Genomic DNA, 18522 nt, shown 5'->3' on the forward strand with positions numbered 1-18522 from the left:
GCAAGAGCAAAGTTGTTCAAGTTATGCTTCAACTTAGACGTGGAACAAACTTCAGCAACAGTTGGAATATACTCCAACACAGGAGATCAGAACTAAACAAGACCCCTAAAGCTCTTCTCTGCAATCTGAACGCCAAGCTAGTCGATACTGTACGTTAACATTAAGTGCATTCTCACTCTCTGCATCATCTACACAAGGTAACTAAGGTCTGGTTAAGGTTAAGCAACTGATGCACACCACCCACAGCCATCCTCCACCTGACCTCCACACCCTTTCTTTCCACTACACACTGTTTCCTGTATTGCCAAGGAACATTGGCATTTGTGCAAAATTGCCCAACATAGCTGTAACTCCTGTGGCTGCTGTGCTGCTTCTGAAACATTAAGTTTGGGGTCACAACATTTCATTGATTGTTCACAACTGATATGGAAGTTAATTAACTGCAAAGCCACAGAGGGAATGCAACAGATTCGAACGCTAATTAGTCAGCGAGTTACGATTCAGCAGCCTTTATGTCACAGATTTGTACGTGTAGAATAAAGTTGTGAGAGCGAGCGATAACAGAATCACTGATGTCATCTGCACCTAAAGTTTCTCACTCGATGATGTAACTCCATTAGAGACATCGACTTTGCTTCCTCCGTTTATCGTCCTCCGTGTTGTGCACTCATTCTGGCAGGTTTTCGTGAACTCACATTGTGTGTAAATTCTATTGGCTTGTGAAGCATCATCCTGTGAACCCTCTCCTTTCTAAGGTTACGTTTCAGTGTCATCATCATCTTTTTCACGCACCCAAGTGTCAAACATGGCTACATCCTTGTGAAACCTGTTGGCAAGTTCTCTCTCCCCCTCTCAAGCACTTTAAATGTGACAAAACAACCAAACTAAAACCAGATTGCAATTGAATGTTAGCTTGCAGAGAGAGTTTGTTTAGAGCTTGTTCAATAGTTTAGTGGTCAATAATTCCTCATGTGTGTCCTCACATGCTGTCTGGCATTTGCTGCTCCTTTAATTCATTACTAAGAGCCTCCCTGGTGGAGGGGAGCCATGTAAGGGTAGGTGGCTGTCAGGACTGTGAAACCTTCTGCCTTAATTCAACCTCCTCAGACTCAGGTGGATGGAGGCGCACTTATTGTTGCAGTTTAACACCTCCGGTTTGCCTGCGGTGAGAAGAGCAAATGCGTTTGATGAAGATGGCGGCTGATGCTCTCTGCCTGTTCAGGGATGTAATGAGTGAGAAAGGTGCGAGTGTGTTCTCCGAGAGATTATTAACACCCGTTTTGGGTCTGCCTTCAGAGAAACTCATTCCTTCCTCTAATCCATCTTCTCTTCTCTTCTCCTCTGGGTTGCATCCTACTTGTCACCCCCGTTTTCTGTCCAATCAGGCTCCTGCTCCTGCAGCAAATTCTGCCCCCCTCCTCCTCCCCCCACCCCTCCCATGTTGCCTCATGCAGAACCATGACTCATTTTTTATTGAAAAGGCAGTTTGCTATCGACTGCGAACATCAATGCCAAACATCGCCGGTGTAAACTTTGATAACACCATGGCACACATCAAATGAGCTTTCGACACACTCGCATGGAGGGAGGAAGGGATTTCTTCAGTTCACATGCTCCTGTGTGTGTGTGTGTGTGTGCGTGTGTGTGTGTGTGTGTGTGTCTGTTTAAGTGTGTGTGTGCTTATGCAGCTCCAGCTGTGAGGAAAGGCCGGTGTCATTCTCTGTTTCCCCCTCCTCCCTCCATCTGTCTCCCCATGTCGTCATTGTGTATTCCCACTGTTTTCTCTCCCCACCTTTACAGCACCATCCCTGTTCTCCCTGGATCCACCTTTCCTTCCTCGCCTCCCTCCCCATCATTCCTACCTCATCCACCTCTCCGTCCTTCCTCCCTCCTTTCGCCATCTCCATCTTTCTCTCGCTCCCACCATCTTTTTGTTTTCAGCTTTCACTCTCCTTCCCCTTTTCATTCTCTGCCCTGCCTCCTTTCTCGCTGTATTTTTGTGATCACACATAATCAAGCTCCCTCCTCCGTCTGTGACTACTGTGGCAGACGTGGTGCTCACACACTCCTCTCTGTCTTTCACACACACACACACACAGACACACAACCTGTCCAGTCCTATCCCAGTGGATTTACCCAGATATGAATATGCAAAGCCAGACTTACTGAGCCTCTATCTATCTATCTATCTAATATATCTATCTAATTGATTCTCTCTCCTCAAACACTGTGTAAGCTTGGAACAGAGCGCCGCCTGCTGGCAAGGAGGAGGAAATGCAGCCAGCGATTAACGTGATCTGAGACACAATCTCACACTTGCTGATCAAACATGTATTTTCAGTTACCCTCCTATTTGCCTTCCAAAGATCATAAAAAGACGTCATAATAATAACGAAGCAGTCTTACCTAAACTGGACAATCCACAGACCTCACTGTTCACAGTTTTATTAGGAGTATTTTAAGGTTAATTAGAGGCAATTTGAACCTTTTAATCGTGTTTTGTATCCCGATGCTTCTTCCTCTGGTCGCTCCAGGCTAATGGTTCTTTGAGGGAGGGAGCAGTAAAGGATGAGGATGATATGTCACTTTAGGCAGATGATGTCTTTGTAAGAGTGATTAAAAAGGTCGTGGTTCATACAAAAGTGTTTTTAAATGCATACAATTACATGTTAATGTGTTTCGATAGCTGTAATGTAAGGGAAGATGCAGATCAAACAATTAAAGTCGTTTTTTCTTTACAGCAGCGGCAAAAACTGGTTATTTCTTTAAGGTCAATACTCATACAAACCTCAGCTACAGTGAAGATACGTCGAAAAGCTAAAAGAGTGGAAATCATAGGGGTAATTATCCTTTTATCATCTCCATATCAAACACAGAGGAGTGCTTTTACTTCAGTGGTAGGGATAAAATATGATTTCATGAAAAAAATGGAGCAAACAACCTGTGAAAATCATTCAACCCTCCCTTTGTTGTTTCTGCCAGAATCCCTGTTATAGTCGGCGGCTGTGCAGAACCATCCATGGTGGTTGTTGTGTGCAGCTGCTGTCAGCCACTTTTTTTTCCTCTTTTAAATAAAAGCACTACTGTAATGAGAGGCTTTTACAGTCAATTTAGATGCCTCGTCGCCATCCGGAAATCATAAACAGGCTCTTAATTGAAAGGGGATGTCGAGGTCAGTGTGAGATTCGGCTGCATGGTGAAGATTTATGGCGTTCATGAGTGTTACTGTACAACAGAGAGCTTTGAGCTGCTTTCATTTTACAAGGACTCGATGAATTCTTTATGCTTATGTGAGTATGCTTCAGTGTTGCATCATGATGATACATACAGTGTTGATATTAAATAGGAACTTGAGTTCAGCACTATTCTGATGGTCCATTTTGCTCATATTCCAACAAATTACAATCGTATGTGTTCCATTAAAGCCGAACCATGTTTTTGTGTGTTTGTATTTTTAAGTTAAGAATGAAGCACCAGTGACTCACACAGCCACAGAGTATTTTCTCTATTTACACAGACTAAAGCAGCAAAACACATGAAAATACAAATATTGCCAGTGAGTAACATTAAAGTGCTAGAAGCAGTCACATGAAATTCAAATGAGTTTATAGTAAAATTCTGTCCCCTCTCTCTCTCTCTCTCTGTTTTTCTTCTCTGAATCTTTCATCTACACCAGAGGAGGAGAGAAAAGTCACTCCAGGCCCTTCGACAGGTGCTGTCATCGGCGGGATCCTCGGCAGCCTCGTCTTCATCGCCACCATCATCGGCATTATCCTCTTCATCCGCAGGTGCCAAGACAATGCAGAGTAAGTCTTCAAGAACCATCATGCATCTACTTCATCGTTTATTTAACCACCTGAGCAAAATTAATCTCCCCCCTGCGGGAGAAGGGCTCATTAAAACTTATTACATGTCATGAGGGGACCCGGCTGAGGTAGCTCAGTCACAAATCCTAACCTGAAGTTTATAGCCTGGAGATTTTACTCCCAAAATGCTCAGTCCTCCTCCCCACACATTTATCCCTGCAATCTCACCCCTGGGCAGCAGCTTCCTGTGGAACAACAGGGTGTGCAGCAGATTAACGTTACATGCAGTCACTGTTTGCCGCCTACTGTCTGAGTCACAGAGGTTAATTAGATTCACTCTTGCTGTATGTTTCTGATGCTCTAACGAGCAGCTGGTTACAGTTACACAACAACAGGACTGAACTCAAGATTGAACTCATTCATGATGGACCCATTATCGGAATCTACAGTCAATCAGTAATGACGACATCCAAAACGTACAGTAGAGCGCAAAAGTCTTTACAGACTTTAAGGAATGTATTTGTAAGCTCTGTGATCTAAACTAACAATAGATGTAAAATAAATAATTACATTTTGCACTCTTACTTTACCGCACTTCTTCACACCTGCCTAAAGCTTTTGCACAGTACTGTCTATCTTTCATAGTCATGACCATAGAACTATTAGAGTACATTTTTCATGTCACATATTGATCGTGACCCCCAGCGTCTGTTGTGAGCACAACTTCCAAATACAGCCTCAAACCATAATTTGTGTCCGTTGTGGCAAAAGTTGTAGAGTTTGCACCAAACGCACTGCTGTGTGCAGTGAGAGGGATATTAGGCATATATATAAAAGCACAAAGCTGAGTGCAGAGGGGGAAATCGTTATGCTAAAAGAAGCAGACACCAGCCTCTGAGATTTGAATCTCAAGGCTTTGAGAAGCTCGCACATTAAACTTTATCTTCATCTAAAAAGGGTTTAATGGAATAAATGTCTAGAATTTCATCAACCTCAACTTCAAAAGTGCCAAAGTAACGGAGAGTTTTCTGCTCTCAGTCTACTTTGGCTTGTTTTGGTTTTCCTACCTCACATGAAGGCTACTTTTTTCTGAAGAGCCTCTATAGGCTGCTGTTTCCACCATTTAGGCTCCGATTAAACATCAGTATGCTGCCCTCACACCTCCACACGGCAGATAGACAATGTTAATGCTAAAAGGAGTGCATATTGAATTACATTTATCAGGTAGACAGAAGCACAAATGAATGCCAGAGTTGTGCCGCGTCTGCTGGATGTGTTAAATAGGTAATTTTCTAATAATAAGGCAGCACTATCAAGTAATGAACCTGCAGTATTTGTCAGCTGTATCTGTCAGCTTCTTTTGAACTTCTTCCGCCCATAGTGGTCAAGGAAAGGTGTCTTTATTCATAATACATATTTCTCCACCAGTACAAATACAAATCCACAGATTAAACCTACAACAAGGAGTTTTTAACAGGTCGTGAAACAATAGTGGTGACTCTATGTGACTTACATGAGCAGGAGATTGACTAGATTGGCCGTTTCTGCTTTGTAATTCTAAATGCCTGCCATCGGCTTATGCCGGCTCTCTTCCCTGTCCTCCTTGGGCGTTCGCTCTGACTGGTTCGGCTGGACGTTAGCCAGGAGCAGCCTCGAGTCCAGGCTGGGTTATCTTAGCTCTTATCCCAGCTCTTCTCCTGGGGCCAGCACACCGCCAGCTAGTCTGGCTGGATGGTCAGTGATGCGCTCAAGGTCTTAATCCAAACATCCGCACTTAATTTCTCAAGGTGTATTTCTATTTCTCTGTGGTTTCTGAGGTGCTCACATGCAGTCGTCTTCATTTGTATAGCAGCTTTTAGCTTTCTGACCTCCAGAGCAAAAACCTTCAAACTACAAACACTCCCCACTTTAATTGAAAATGTTTTCTTCACAGTAATTTTAGGATTTTGTATTAAAAAATTTATAGCATAATGGGATGTCTTTAGAGCTCAATATTTCAAGACTTTCTATGTCTGTGTGCCCAACTTGTGTCATTCTTAAGTACAGAGAAATCTGATGTCTTAACGAATCAGCGATCAATACCGCATTATCTTTGTCTTTTCTCCAATCAGGGGCCCCCCCAAGCACAAGCCCCCTCCCCCTGTAAAGGCAGGCAGCTCGACGGAGATGGTGAGTGGTCGACATGGCTTCAAATCAATCTTTATTGTCACTGTAATTGTGCTCTACACACACATACAAATACACACACACACACAGCCCATTTGGGCAATCATAATGGGGCTAATGGCTATTGATTGGGGATCTGAGTTGGCTTATGTGTCGAAATAATTAGCTTGGTTTGTAAAGAGCTCCATTAGAGCACTCCTCTCCTGTCCTCCCCCTCCTCCCCTTTTCCACTTATGTTTTTCATAATTCTATCACATTTTGTTGTGCTTGTACTTCACTATGTAATGAGACTAAAACTCTGCAATTTTAGGTTGATTGGATCCATAAAAGAAGTCTAAACCCTGTAAAAGCTCGGGCTGTAATGGGGTTTACAGGGTTCAATGGTCAAAGTTTAATAGACATCTACATGGTGTATTAGAAAGCACCATCTATGGGATGTGATAAAACATGAAGCTTTACCTCTATCCCGCTATTTTTAAGTCTTCTAAGTCAAGTTTTTAGTTTTAGTTTTAGTTTTTAAGTCAAGTCACAAGTTTCTAGTCCTGTTGGTGGTGACTTTTAAACACTGGCAGCACTTTGGTTAAAGCAGCAGATGGCAACATTGAGGAGAGGATTTGAATTAGTAGAACTTCAGCTCGGTCTCCGCTGCGCTTCACTCCTACCTCTGCAGAGGAGGCTGGCATGCTTGTGCAAGTTAACCACGGCAACCGAGGAGGCCAGGTACACTGTGGAGAGCACAGTGGTCGCACTGCAGATGGCAGAAGCAGCCAAAGAGCGGCCCGCTTCAGAAGCTTTGGACAGGAGCTGTGGATCTGCACGCCGCTGACTCACGATCTCCTGATTCTTCTTCTGGAGTTTCAATTCCCCTGTTTTTTTTGTTTTTTTTCCCTCCCATCAGATGACATTACAAAAGCCCATCCAATATATTTATTACAAATAGGCCACTAGTGTCACTGCTGTTTGAGATCACACGTTTTAAATGATGTACTTATCCCACATATTTGTCAGCTGTGTGTAAGCAGACTCACATACAAGCACAGACACGAGCAGACAGACAGACACAGAGAGAAGCCAGCGGGGGGGCGCTTCACGTTATAAATTCAGGAGTTCATTGTTAAAGTTCTGCTCTACGCGTGACTAGGGGGGAAAAAAAAGCAGAGGAGCAGAATCACTTGTTTACCGCTGTGGAGAAATGCACTTCTGCTGTGAACAGCCGGGCTGCTGCTCACCCGAGAATCCACATATCACGGCTGTTCACAGCACTTCCGCCTGCTGCACGTCCCTGGAGTGAGAACGAAACACGAGCGACACTCCACATAGCTCGACAGAACATGTTTTTTTCATTATTGGAGGTTATTTCTCAGGAATTGTGTTTATAAAGCTCCTGCTGAAGACATTGAACTTGACTGAGTGAGAGTAAGCGCAGGAGACGGGAGGCTGTGTGGTGTGTTAGAGACTCTGATTGCTGTTTTTGTTGCCTACTGACACTTCAAGGTTAGAAAAAGATCCTGCTTTCAGTTAAATGTTAATGAACATGTTGTTTCTCAAGCCACATAGCCTTTACCAAGTGCGGCCACTACTTAAACATAACCAGAAAGAAGTTTATTAGTCACGACAAGCAGATGATAAATTGCAAGATCAGATATTTTGTTGGGAAAGCAAATTGCATATATTGTTAGTGAACATTTTACTGATGCGTTAATTAATAACATTTCCTCATTATGTTTTTGATAAAGCAGAATTTGGTCGGTAGATATTTCCTCCATAATATATTTGTTGTTGCAAATGAGTTAATATGTAAATGTCATTTCTAGGTGGCAGGATTGTTAAATCAAGCTCTGTCACTGTACACAGTGGGCTAATTATTTATTTCTCATTACTCCTGCATTTATTTAAGCTTTGGATGTTTCTGACTTTACAGTACGTACAAATCCTTAAAGAGCAAAGTCTCCGATACGTTTCAAGAACTCATTTTTGGGACTTAAGTCTTAAGATTCACGTCAATGTCAAACTATCGTAACATTGTCCTCACCTCAAGTAAGAGATCTGGAATCAAGGCAGGCTTCGTTAGAAACATGAAGATATGAAACATGAGCAGTCAGACAGTCTATCAAGGTTAGCTTCCACTTTATTTGGACAGAGAACTTGTGACTGTGTGAAACGACTAGAAATCATGATGGATGTTTACGGTTGGAGTAATAATTTTACTGTTCCTCTTTGTTTTCTCCTCCAAGTAAGTTACATTAACCTGGCAGGTTGTTTACAACATGTCTGCTCCTCTGACTTGTTTTTCTCGCTCAATCTGACCTATTTTTTAGCGATATAATCACATTCGCACATCTCAGCAATTGTTTTGATGATTACAGGGTTATCATAACCAATAAAAACTGATGGCCTGAGCTACGGAAAAAAGTCCAAGCTGTAATAAACCCTAGTTTTCCTTGTGCTTTATATTACTTAGTGGAGGAATGTGTTTCTTTCAAAGGCTACAGTCTGCGGCTGTTACCTCATTAACATAAACTTATTTTTATGCATCGTTTCAAGCTCCTCTCCTTTCTTCTCTTCTTGTCTGTATTATCTTGTATTGTTTGCTGTTTTGTTCCCTTCCCTGTGTTGATGTGGTTTCTGTGCATGTAGCTGAACAAGCCATCAGAGCCTCCCACGGCCACAGAGACGGCGCCTCTCAGCCCGGGAGAGGTTTACTACGAGCCCACAGGGAGAGAGCCTGTCACGGTAACTAACTCGCACAAACACAAAAGTATGTTTTTACTCACTGACACATGAGCCGCGTTCAGTCACAGTGGGCTGTTTGGACAGCTCCACGCTGTGTTGTAGGGACGTCATGGCGTTTGTACTTTGTACCAGTCAATCAAATTTTATTAATATTAAGTCTTCAATAATTATTAAAACTACATTGCTGTGAAAGTCTCCTTAATGTCCCATAATTCCTCTGGCATGTAAAGGAGTTTTATTACTGCCATGGAAGATGAGTCCTCATGCAGCTGCCCTGTCATTGAATTTAATGTCACATGATCTGTATTCCTCACGAACGTGTCTGATACTGTTGAATCTTGCAGAACCTGGATGATGAGACCACCGGGGCCCTGAACGGCGGCGCGCCCCCGGTCCTCGGCGATGCGGCCAAATACGACAACATCAACGAACTCAAGGACCACTCCGCCGAAGGTCATCACGGCAACGACTTGGATTCGTCCAATCACGAGCCACCGGCCAGCAACATCTCTCGCGGCGAGAGCTTCGTATCTCCCGCTATGTTTGTGTAGCCATGGCAACCACAGCACCGCACACCACCGGCGCATGAGCAAGTTCCAGGTCACCTAAATTTGCATGGAAAGCAAAGGCGAGCACACTTGTTTCCACACTAGAAATTCTGTCTATTGTATCTGAAACTTTTTAAAAATGTAAAATTTTAAACTACATCACAGCATTTTCTTTCTCGGGCACATTTAGTGGAGAGTTATGGGTTAAAATGTTTTATATCTCCTCATGAAAAACATCTCCTTGGCGGGGTTTTCATTCCTGGTGAAGTTACTTGTGACTAATATGGAATAGGAATGTTAGCAAGAGTAACAAGCTTTTTTTCTTTAACAACCCTTGCAAGTGTCATACACAGTTTTAATCATCATTAAATTTGAAGTATCTGGTAAAAAAGTACAAAATATCAAAGTTTTCAAAGCAATTTAAGATGCCAACACACAGCAGTTCATGATATCTGAAAAGCCAGATTGCCATTGAAATCATACGTGCGCTGCATATGATGAGGCCGGCTTTTACACTATCTTAATTATGTGTGTGAGAGGTGTTGCAATGTAGGTGAACTGGAACACTCCCCTCAGCTAGTTGACACACAGCGCTCTGCCTGTGTGATGCTTGTAAAATATAAATTTCCACCAAAAAAACAGCTAGACAGCATTTTCAGTATGAAATCTTATATGCAACATTTTGTGCCGTGAACATACAATGTCCTCACCCCAAAACTATTGTTATATGTGAAGCTGCCAGACCGGGGCTCCTCTGTTGCGAGCCGTGGAAAGCGATTTGAACATCTCTTCCTCTCTAAGTAAAGATAAACCTTCAGGCTCCTGTTGCAGCCTTGTACTACAGAGAAAGTATAAATACCATCTTTGAAACCCTTTCAAAGTACTTCTTTCCACGGTTGGCTGAGTTTGAATCGCATACAGCTGAATTTGGTCCCAGGAAGTCCAAAGCCTGATCATCTGGCTCTCCAGGCAGCTGCAATTAGTCACTCGAGATGTTTGAAAGTATTTCAGTTATTTATCAACTCCTACAATATCTTTAAAAAAACACAGCCTTTCCCACTCTTGCCCAGCCTACAATCCGATAAAGACACATTCCACTCTATTATGTTGTCAAAGAGCCTCATCTGTCCCTGGGCCGCGGCGACTGTCAGACGGCCGAGTTGCTCGTTAGCAGTAATGAAGGAGAAGTGACATCGTTTTTGAGGATTCCATGATTCATATTTGCCGTTGTTAATAGCAAGAGTTGGTAAGGCTGTGTGTGTGCGGGGAGAGTAAACTCAGTTTACAGCAAAGCAACACACACCCCAGGGTTCTTACATGAGCACACACACACACACACACACACACACATAAACACCAATGTTTGTATTCAGTCTGCCTCTAATAAATCACGCTATAAAGGGTCCAGAAAACATTATAAGGAATGTATTTTCAGAGCGTGAAATGTTCAGCTTATATCAGAAAACTGCCATTACAGCCATTTTAACATTAAAATGGTCCTACACTCTGATATATGCAGACTATTTTACACATGGAGAAAATATGCATTTTGCATTTTAGCCGATTGTCCACATGAAAGCAAAAAAAAACAACAAAAAAACAACTATGCCTGGCTGAATCAAAAATTGGTCTTCATAGATGTCAGATGGTACCAAATGATGAACAAACAGTGTAAATAGTATTGATAATATTGATGAATAATATATTGTTGGTGAAATGTGTACACATAAAAAAATAAAAGCGTAGGTGTTATCAGTGCCTCTGTACAGGCGATGGAAGTTTGTTAAATGTCAAATTGAGCGATTTAAAAAAAAAAAAAAAAAAAAAAGATGTGTATATTACTATTTTACTTTTCACGGGTACATTGAGGTTGTCACTTAATACTTAATACTAAAATGTTTTATTTGAATATATAAAAAAAAAAGAAATGGTGTGGATTTTGCTCCTTGTCCATATTACTCTGCATGGCATGATCGGTGGCTTGTTGAAACACTTTCCCAAGGCTGTTTGCGGAATAATCTCCATTTGTAAAAACATTCTTGAATGTCAAAAAAGTTTTTTTTTTTATTATTATCTTTGTCTCAATGCATCTGTCACAGTCACGCACACCACGAGCACAAATCCAATTTCGGTTGAGAGAGCGGGATTTTTTTTTTTGTTTTTGTTTTTGTTTTTTTTTGTCATGTGACGGCTCGGCAGGCTTCCTGTTTTAGTCTGTAGTGCTGATCCGAAAATGCAGTCAGCACCGAATCGCCATCTCTCACGGACACAGAGTGCAATACACACAGAACAAGATGCAATCTCTCCTCTGATCTCTAATTTCGAGCATTGCGCTTGAGAGCTTGAGGCACACAAATGCTATGATGTTGAGTCATGATGTTGACGGTCAGGCGACGGGCTGTAGCTGACCACGCTAGTTCAAATCACACACAGAAGCACATAGTCAGGTGGTGGATACACTGCAGATCAGTCAGCAGTTTGTAGGTGGGCATAAAAGTAAAAAGCTGGCAGATTCAACGAGGAGAGTCACAAACACGGAGAAATAAAACTGGACGGGTGCAAAGATTATGACAAGAAAACAGAAATCTCTCATCACAGCTGTCACTTTCTGTAAGGTCGGTACCAAATGCAATATTTTAGTTTTCCTGACGTACGACAATCATCTGTTAATGATAAGGCGTCACTAACTTTGGTAGAGGGCAGTTTATTTTTGTTTATATATTTATCGTGATTATGAAAGTACCACTTTTTGTTGCATGCTAACTGAAATACTGAAAGGAGAGAAATACGGTTTTATCTCTTTATTTTTCTCTTTTTATGTGATTTATCATAACATAACAGGCTCATGATGCAGAAGTTGGTTGGTTGGTTGAGTTTAGTTGTGATATTTGGTATCTATCAGTCTGCAGTATGAATTCAGGGCAGATGCAGGATAATTAGGGACTTTGGTGATGACTAACGGTGTAAACATTTCCTTTGTTCGTCTGCTTTTTGGCTCTTAGACATTTATTTTTGATTAAAGGGGATATCTGCATGCTGCATGGACCTATAGTATGAGATAAAAGCTATTTCCTTGTTTTGCGGGAAGCGTCGGACCACCATGACAAGTGTATGGCTTTTTGACTTGCTTATACGGTGCAGTGTCAGACAATCACGAACAGTATGATGTATTTTATAGCCCTGAAACTGTGGTAACGGGGAATTAACTGTGATGGTTTTACTCTTTTTGTCTGTAAATTAATGCCTTCAAATGAATGACTATTTAGTTTTCTGTGGATTAATGTGTTTAATGTGTTTGCCAGCGGGCTGCTGTTGATAGATTGAGCAAAAGGAAAAAGACAATCATTGGGACCCATTTTATTAGAGACCAATGACTCAGCAAGCATTCAGTGTTGAGTTTCGGCTCAGCTGTCTCATTTGGGGGATCATTCAGTTTTACCCAGAGCCTTACGTTTAATAGAGTCGCTTCATTCGGAGGTATCTTCAGTTAGAATCTTGACACACCAGGATTACAGTTATGAAGCTGCCTCCTAAAACGGAAATTGCAAAGAAATATTAGCTCAAACTCAGTTTACAGGCTGGATTTGCCCAAAAGCTCGAGTCAACAGTTATAAGAGGGGGTTGTGGGAGAACCTGCCGTGGTTTTAGATGGATTAGCTGTTAGAGACTCTCAGTCTGCCCCCACTGCAAGAGCTGGGCACTGCATTTCGGCCAAGGTGCTTTGCTTTCGTCTCCTGGTTCCCCCCCGACACGTGTTTGATGCCAGAAATCCAACGCTGTTCGGTCAGAATCCGGTCCTGTCCCTCCTTTGCCCTCTTTTTTTTTTTTAAATTTTACCCCCCCTCCCCTTCCCTCTCTCTCATTCATCTATTGTCATCACAGCTTTTCATCACGGAGCCAGACGTGCCTTCTTTATGTTATTTTTAGCTTTTCAATTCTCACACTTCTTGTCTGACAGCAGGCCTAGAACGGATGATGAAAGGGGGAAACACACAAACGCAGGACGGATCTGACACTGATGATGGCAATGCTACAAAAGATAAATAAATTTCAAAAAACACACACACACACACACTGGAGATGTAATCATATTTTTGTGAGCGTTAATCAATTTCCTTTCATTTATTTTGTTTATCACAGATCAATTATCATTTTGTATGCTTTTTGGGAATCCTATTGTACATGTTTTACAGATCATTGTCTTGTCAAATAAAATGTAAACCAAAAGGAAAGGAGGTCTTGGTGGTTGTTCCCCCCCCGACAGCTTCTCAGAAGAAACAGCAGAGCAGCGACCTGGTAAGTCCCAACATCTTGTTGATCTCTTCAGGTGATGGGTGGAGTTAGCTAATGTGAGGTGACTCTGTTTTTGAGGAATCCCTTTATAATTCTTATTTGTCTGGACGGCGTATGTGAGAATCCTTAAGGTCTTAAAAGGTCTTTAATTTGATTGATTTTTAATTTTTTAAACTAGTGACCACTTCAGCAAATGTTTCCCACAAGTCTGATTGAGTTCAATTAGACGAAAGGTCAGCAAAGTGATGTCCAGATTTTGTAATATGTTTTTCCCTCAATGGACCAAAAAAACAACAGAAACTAGGAGAACGTGTCGTCAGAGAGAGAGAGAGAGAGAGAGAGAGAGCGAGCGAGCGAGCAGGGGTGTGCTCTGATGTGTATGTGATCTGTCATGATCAACTTCATACTTTGTCATGATGTAGCCTGTTGTTGTCATCTTGTATTTAGAGAAATGTAATGTTGCCAATTTCAGATCAGACAGTTTAATTATTTTATTTCTACGCAGCGTTTGCTTTGGGTTAATCAACGATTCAGCACAAGTCTTTAAGTGTTTGGTTTTAACTGTGCGTCACAGCGTACTGTAAACATTGTCGGCGTTTATACTGGTGCTAATCTAGCCAAGGTGACATAAGGGCCAAACAATTTGGCAAAGTGAAATAAGTCATTTCAGCTGACAGCAGCAGGTAGCACTCCGTCACCTGGATATGAAGCAAGTCGGCAGACTGTGTGCAGTCGGAGCTACATTATCCAAAACAAACTCCACGTACAGCCCACAGAATGCTGCACCCCTGGTGATTTACTACCTCTCTTTTATTATAATAATGATAATACTGAAATGACTGGGATAAAAGCACTGTGTGCTGTTTAAAGACCTAACCGTTTATTAGATTATTTAGATTAATACATTTTTATTATGATATCTTGATCGTTTTATTTGTGATTTTATGATTTGTTAAACAGAAGAATTGGAAAATATCAATAATATAGTGAATATCTTGATGATGCCCATTTGTTCTGTGAAAACTGTGTTCAGTTTCAGGATGTTTGTGTAGAGTATCGATACTTTGTTATAGAAATAGATCAATAATCGAATAACGAGATGTTTTCATTATGAGATATAGTTCGGGGTCCTCAGAGTTTCTGCTGTTTGCATTGTGAGGCAGCATCAAGCTGAATGAGCTCACGAGGCTCGCCTTTGAATTTTTACATACTGTCAAGTTTTTAGATCGAAAGAGACTGAAAAAAGAGATTGCTTTTAATCTGGAGAACTGGGAAAATAGCACTGCATTCTGCCTCTCTCTCTCCAATGTCATGTCACACACACTTTGCACATTCACTGCCTCTCATTTCCTCTTTATCTAAACCTGTGACACTCTCTCAGAGTTTTGGTAGCGTGACCTCTCCTGTACTCACCGCAGCCTCGCCACAGCTAACGGTATTTCATCAAGTCTTGTCTTTCCTCATACCTTCTTCCAGATTCTCGAAAATATCCAGTACGTTTCAGATTAATGTGGCAGATCTCAGTGAGTGGGCTTTTTTATTGGTTACACAAATGACACCAGCATAAGTCTCATTGTTGTGGCCTTTACTTGTAGTTTAATACTGCCATGTACAATCAGAATCAAGGTGGTGGCATAACAAGAAATTCTATATCTTACTTTTCATATATTCTGTCCCATTTCATGCCCAAATGTAATAAAAGCATTTTAAAATGTGATATCCCAAAGTACATCTGGGGAAAAGCTGCCTACTGCCGGTTCAGTATCAGACCAATAAAAGCCCAGTCTGATGATTTTAACACATTTCTGGAATAACAGTTTTGAAATATCAGAGAGAAGGAGGCAGAATGCAGACAGTATTCATTTGTGAGTCACATTCACAACATAATTTGTTGGCGGAGGATTGTGAATAGAGGGGAAATTAAAATCAAGGGAAAAGCTCACCGGTTCCAATGCGAGAGTCAGTCACCCCACGTGTTAACAATCCTGGTGAAGGACAAAGATATATAGCCTGAAACGGTACAGTAACACCCCGAGTTAGAGTTAAAGTCTAAATAATGTAGCACCTGTGTTTGCTAACTGTAGTCGTCTTAGCACTCGGCTGTTGCTGTGTATTAACTGTATTTAGATGTGTAAATGAATGCTAGTTAGCGTCCTCCCTTGGAAACAAAGGTGTGTTTGTTGGTTGCCAATGGATTCGGCTGGAGGCAAAGTCTTCCACCGTGTTTAATCTAAATCCAAAAGTGAAAAATTCTACCCTCTAAAGTTTGAGAATATCTCTTGTCAGACTTGAGGGTTCAATATGCACACAGTTAGGGCATTTTTTTTTACCTTGTTGTGAAAAGATAAAGCTAAGTGTGGCCTGGCTGCATCAGTAAGAAAAGCTTGACAGGCCTGCCGTGCTTAGCTTACGGATGAGAGTGTGGGATTGAACAGAGGCCGTTCTAGGAAGGAGCTTAGCTAAGGGTCAATTGATTGTTTTATCCCATGTAGTGTATCAGAGCGGACGGCACAACATCCAAAAGAAAAAGATGTTCTCCAGGGTGGAACTATGAGGAGAGGTCACTCTTTTTTATTTACACAAGACAGAGCATTCAGATGGCAAGCAACGATTGGTCAGGGATCAGTGTCTCAGTCAAGTCAAGGCAAGAACTGGAACACTCTTACATTATTATTAGTAAACGGGATATTTTCAATCTGTGAGGTTCAAAGAAGTTATTAACAATAATGCTGCCTACTTCCTCTTGGCCTGTTTCATCCATTTGTGCTCACGATATGAGCATCTGTACTGATGCTGTATGTTCTAGCAGCAGAACATCCACTTTCTCTTCACACTGTGATTATCAGAACTTATCTCAGAGGAAACTGTTCTCTCCAATGTTTCCTCATAAACGGAAAATGCAAAATGGAACTATCAAACCTGGAAAAAAACACAGCACAGTAAAATATCCAGTGTTTACCATGAACTCATAAACCTACACTTGTACAGCGTGTACATCATGCTGTACAATGTTCTCATCCTTGCCCACTTAAAAACCTAAAAACGGTGAAGTCAAAAACACTCAGTGCTTGAGCTAGAAGCTGCATCTTTTTTAAAAACCCAAATTAACTCAAAGTGTTTTCACTACATCCGCAGACCTGAACGTAGAGCAGGAGTTACCCGTTTAAATCTGGAGGGACTCGGTATGCAAAGGTTGCTCCATGTGATGTTGTTAAATCTGTCTGGTAAAGTAAAGAGGTTCAGCCGTTGTCAGCGAGTTCAGTTCAGAGTGCCTACTCTCTGCTGTTTCAGGTAATGTTTGTATTTAAATTTACACTGGTAATTATCAGTAAGTGGAGCAGATTTGAGGTCACTGAGTGCTTTGCAACTTCAAAAAGGATTATTTTGATAATTATACATCAATAGGAGAATTCTGAGGCTCCTGTCAGATTTAAGCACTGAACTGTTATGTTGTAACTCAAATTCATGATTTATGCAAAAATAAATGAGTTATTACCAGAAGAATATTTCCTGTAAAAGCTATGAGTGCAGATGTCTTACAATAATGAGAAGTATTAAATTATGAACTTGGACAAAAGATTAATTTTGAGAATTTGTTTCAATACTACAAAACTTTGGTTCCTTATTACTTGAATCTGTAAAAAATAAGATTTCTTTTCTGTGGCAGCAGGTGTTCCCTTTATTTTAAGCCTGTACTGTATCCCTGCTCTTTAGCGGAGGCCTGTCAGATCAGATGAGATGAGACACGCTCATTGTCAGTGAGCATTTGTTCACTTTTGTGGCTAATTAACCGTATCGCTAAGTTCATCCTGGTCCCTGCCGGGCTCTGCTTCTGACAGAGATATTAAGTGAGTGAGGAGAGGGTTGGGCATCAAGAGTGGTTTGGTTCAAATCAGAATGAGGCCCGCACTGTCATGTGATGGACGATCGTATTAAATGTTGAAGAGCATGGATGATGAAACCACGGGGCCACGGCTACTGCCAGGAGGCTGCACATTACCAGATTTATGTTCTCCATCCGGTGATATCAGGCATCCATCAAATCTCAGTGGTATTTCAGGTTTGATGTTGACAAACCTTTGAATGATGCACAATTTGTCCTAGTCTTAAAAAATTAGGCTGACTGTTCTATTGGAGAGCCGAGTTTAAAGGTTCGTTTCAAACTGAGGTGGAGGAAGAAGATGAAAGTAGGAATCCTGCCAAACAAACCACATTTTAAACTTAAGGCTCATCCCAGTTCAGTCCCATCACATCAGCAGACAACTGTAGCAGACGCTGAATGTGCTGTACACACTGAATGAGATGCAGTAATCCGTCTGTTCAATTTAACATTAGTAACTAGAAAGAGTCTGCATGTGTTGCTGCTTTTAAATAAGACTATAAGTCTAAAACAGTCCATCCCCGACAAGTTCTCCTAGAAGTCATTGGTTGGACTGTAGTGACATGTACAACACACTGCCAGGATCTGATTTTACATTATCAGATTAATCTCCAGCTTTATCCAAATCACCCGTGGTTCAACGAATGCTGTCCAATTCCCCCATGTGGATGCGTTGGTCAATGAAATTGTTCAAAGATGGTGTACATGAATTATAAACTGTAATAGTATTGTTTTTTATTCTTTATTGGCATCACCATTAGCTGCCTCTTGGGTCGCAGCTACTACTCCTGGGGTCTACACACACGAAAAAGATATATAACACATGTAAAAAGGCTGAAGTGTAATAATCATAAAAGTATTTGACTCCTTGTGATTGGTGTTAACTGGCAAATGCAGGAACACATTTATGATTTTGATTAGATATTAATGAGGTTTACTACTTTGTGTATTTGCTTGCATTCAGTGGTACCTGTATCGGTTAGCGATCAACCCCTGCATACCACCAAGAGCCTGCAATTACTCGGCCTAATGAAACCACTTTGTGCTCTCAGTCCCAAAGGTATGAGTGAGAAGATTCAAGAATAACGTGGAGGAA

General features: G+C 41.4%; 1 protein-coding gene across 1 annotated transcript in view; it reads left to right on the top strand.

Moving 5' to 3' along the window:
• The window catches only part of pvrl2l (PVR cell adhesion molecule related 2 like), a 253353-nt gene extending 243550 nt beyond the window's left edge, over window positions 1-9803 (top strand). The window contains exons 7-10 of the mRNA XM_070847043.1: window positions 3677-3806; window positions 5918-5975; window positions 8610-8705; window positions 9050-9803. Coding sequence (XP_070703144.1) covers window positions 3677-3806; window positions 5918-5975; window positions 8610-8705; window positions 9050-9256 — 491 coding nt within the window. The 3' untranslated portion in view covers window positions 9257-9803. The remainder of the gene's footprint in view (window positions 1-3676; window positions 3807-5917; window positions 5976-8609; window positions 8706-9049) is intronic.
• The last annotated feature ends 8719 nt before the right edge of the window (window positions 9804-18522 follow it).

This window comes from Pempheris klunzingeri, chromosome 16 (assembly GCF_042242105.1).
Source record: "Pempheris klunzingeri isolate RE-2024b chromosome 16, fPemKlu1.hap1, whole genome shotgun sequence".
NCBI lineage: Eukaryota > Metazoa > Chordata > Actinopteri > Acropomatiformes > Pempheridae > Pempheris > Pempheris klunzingeri.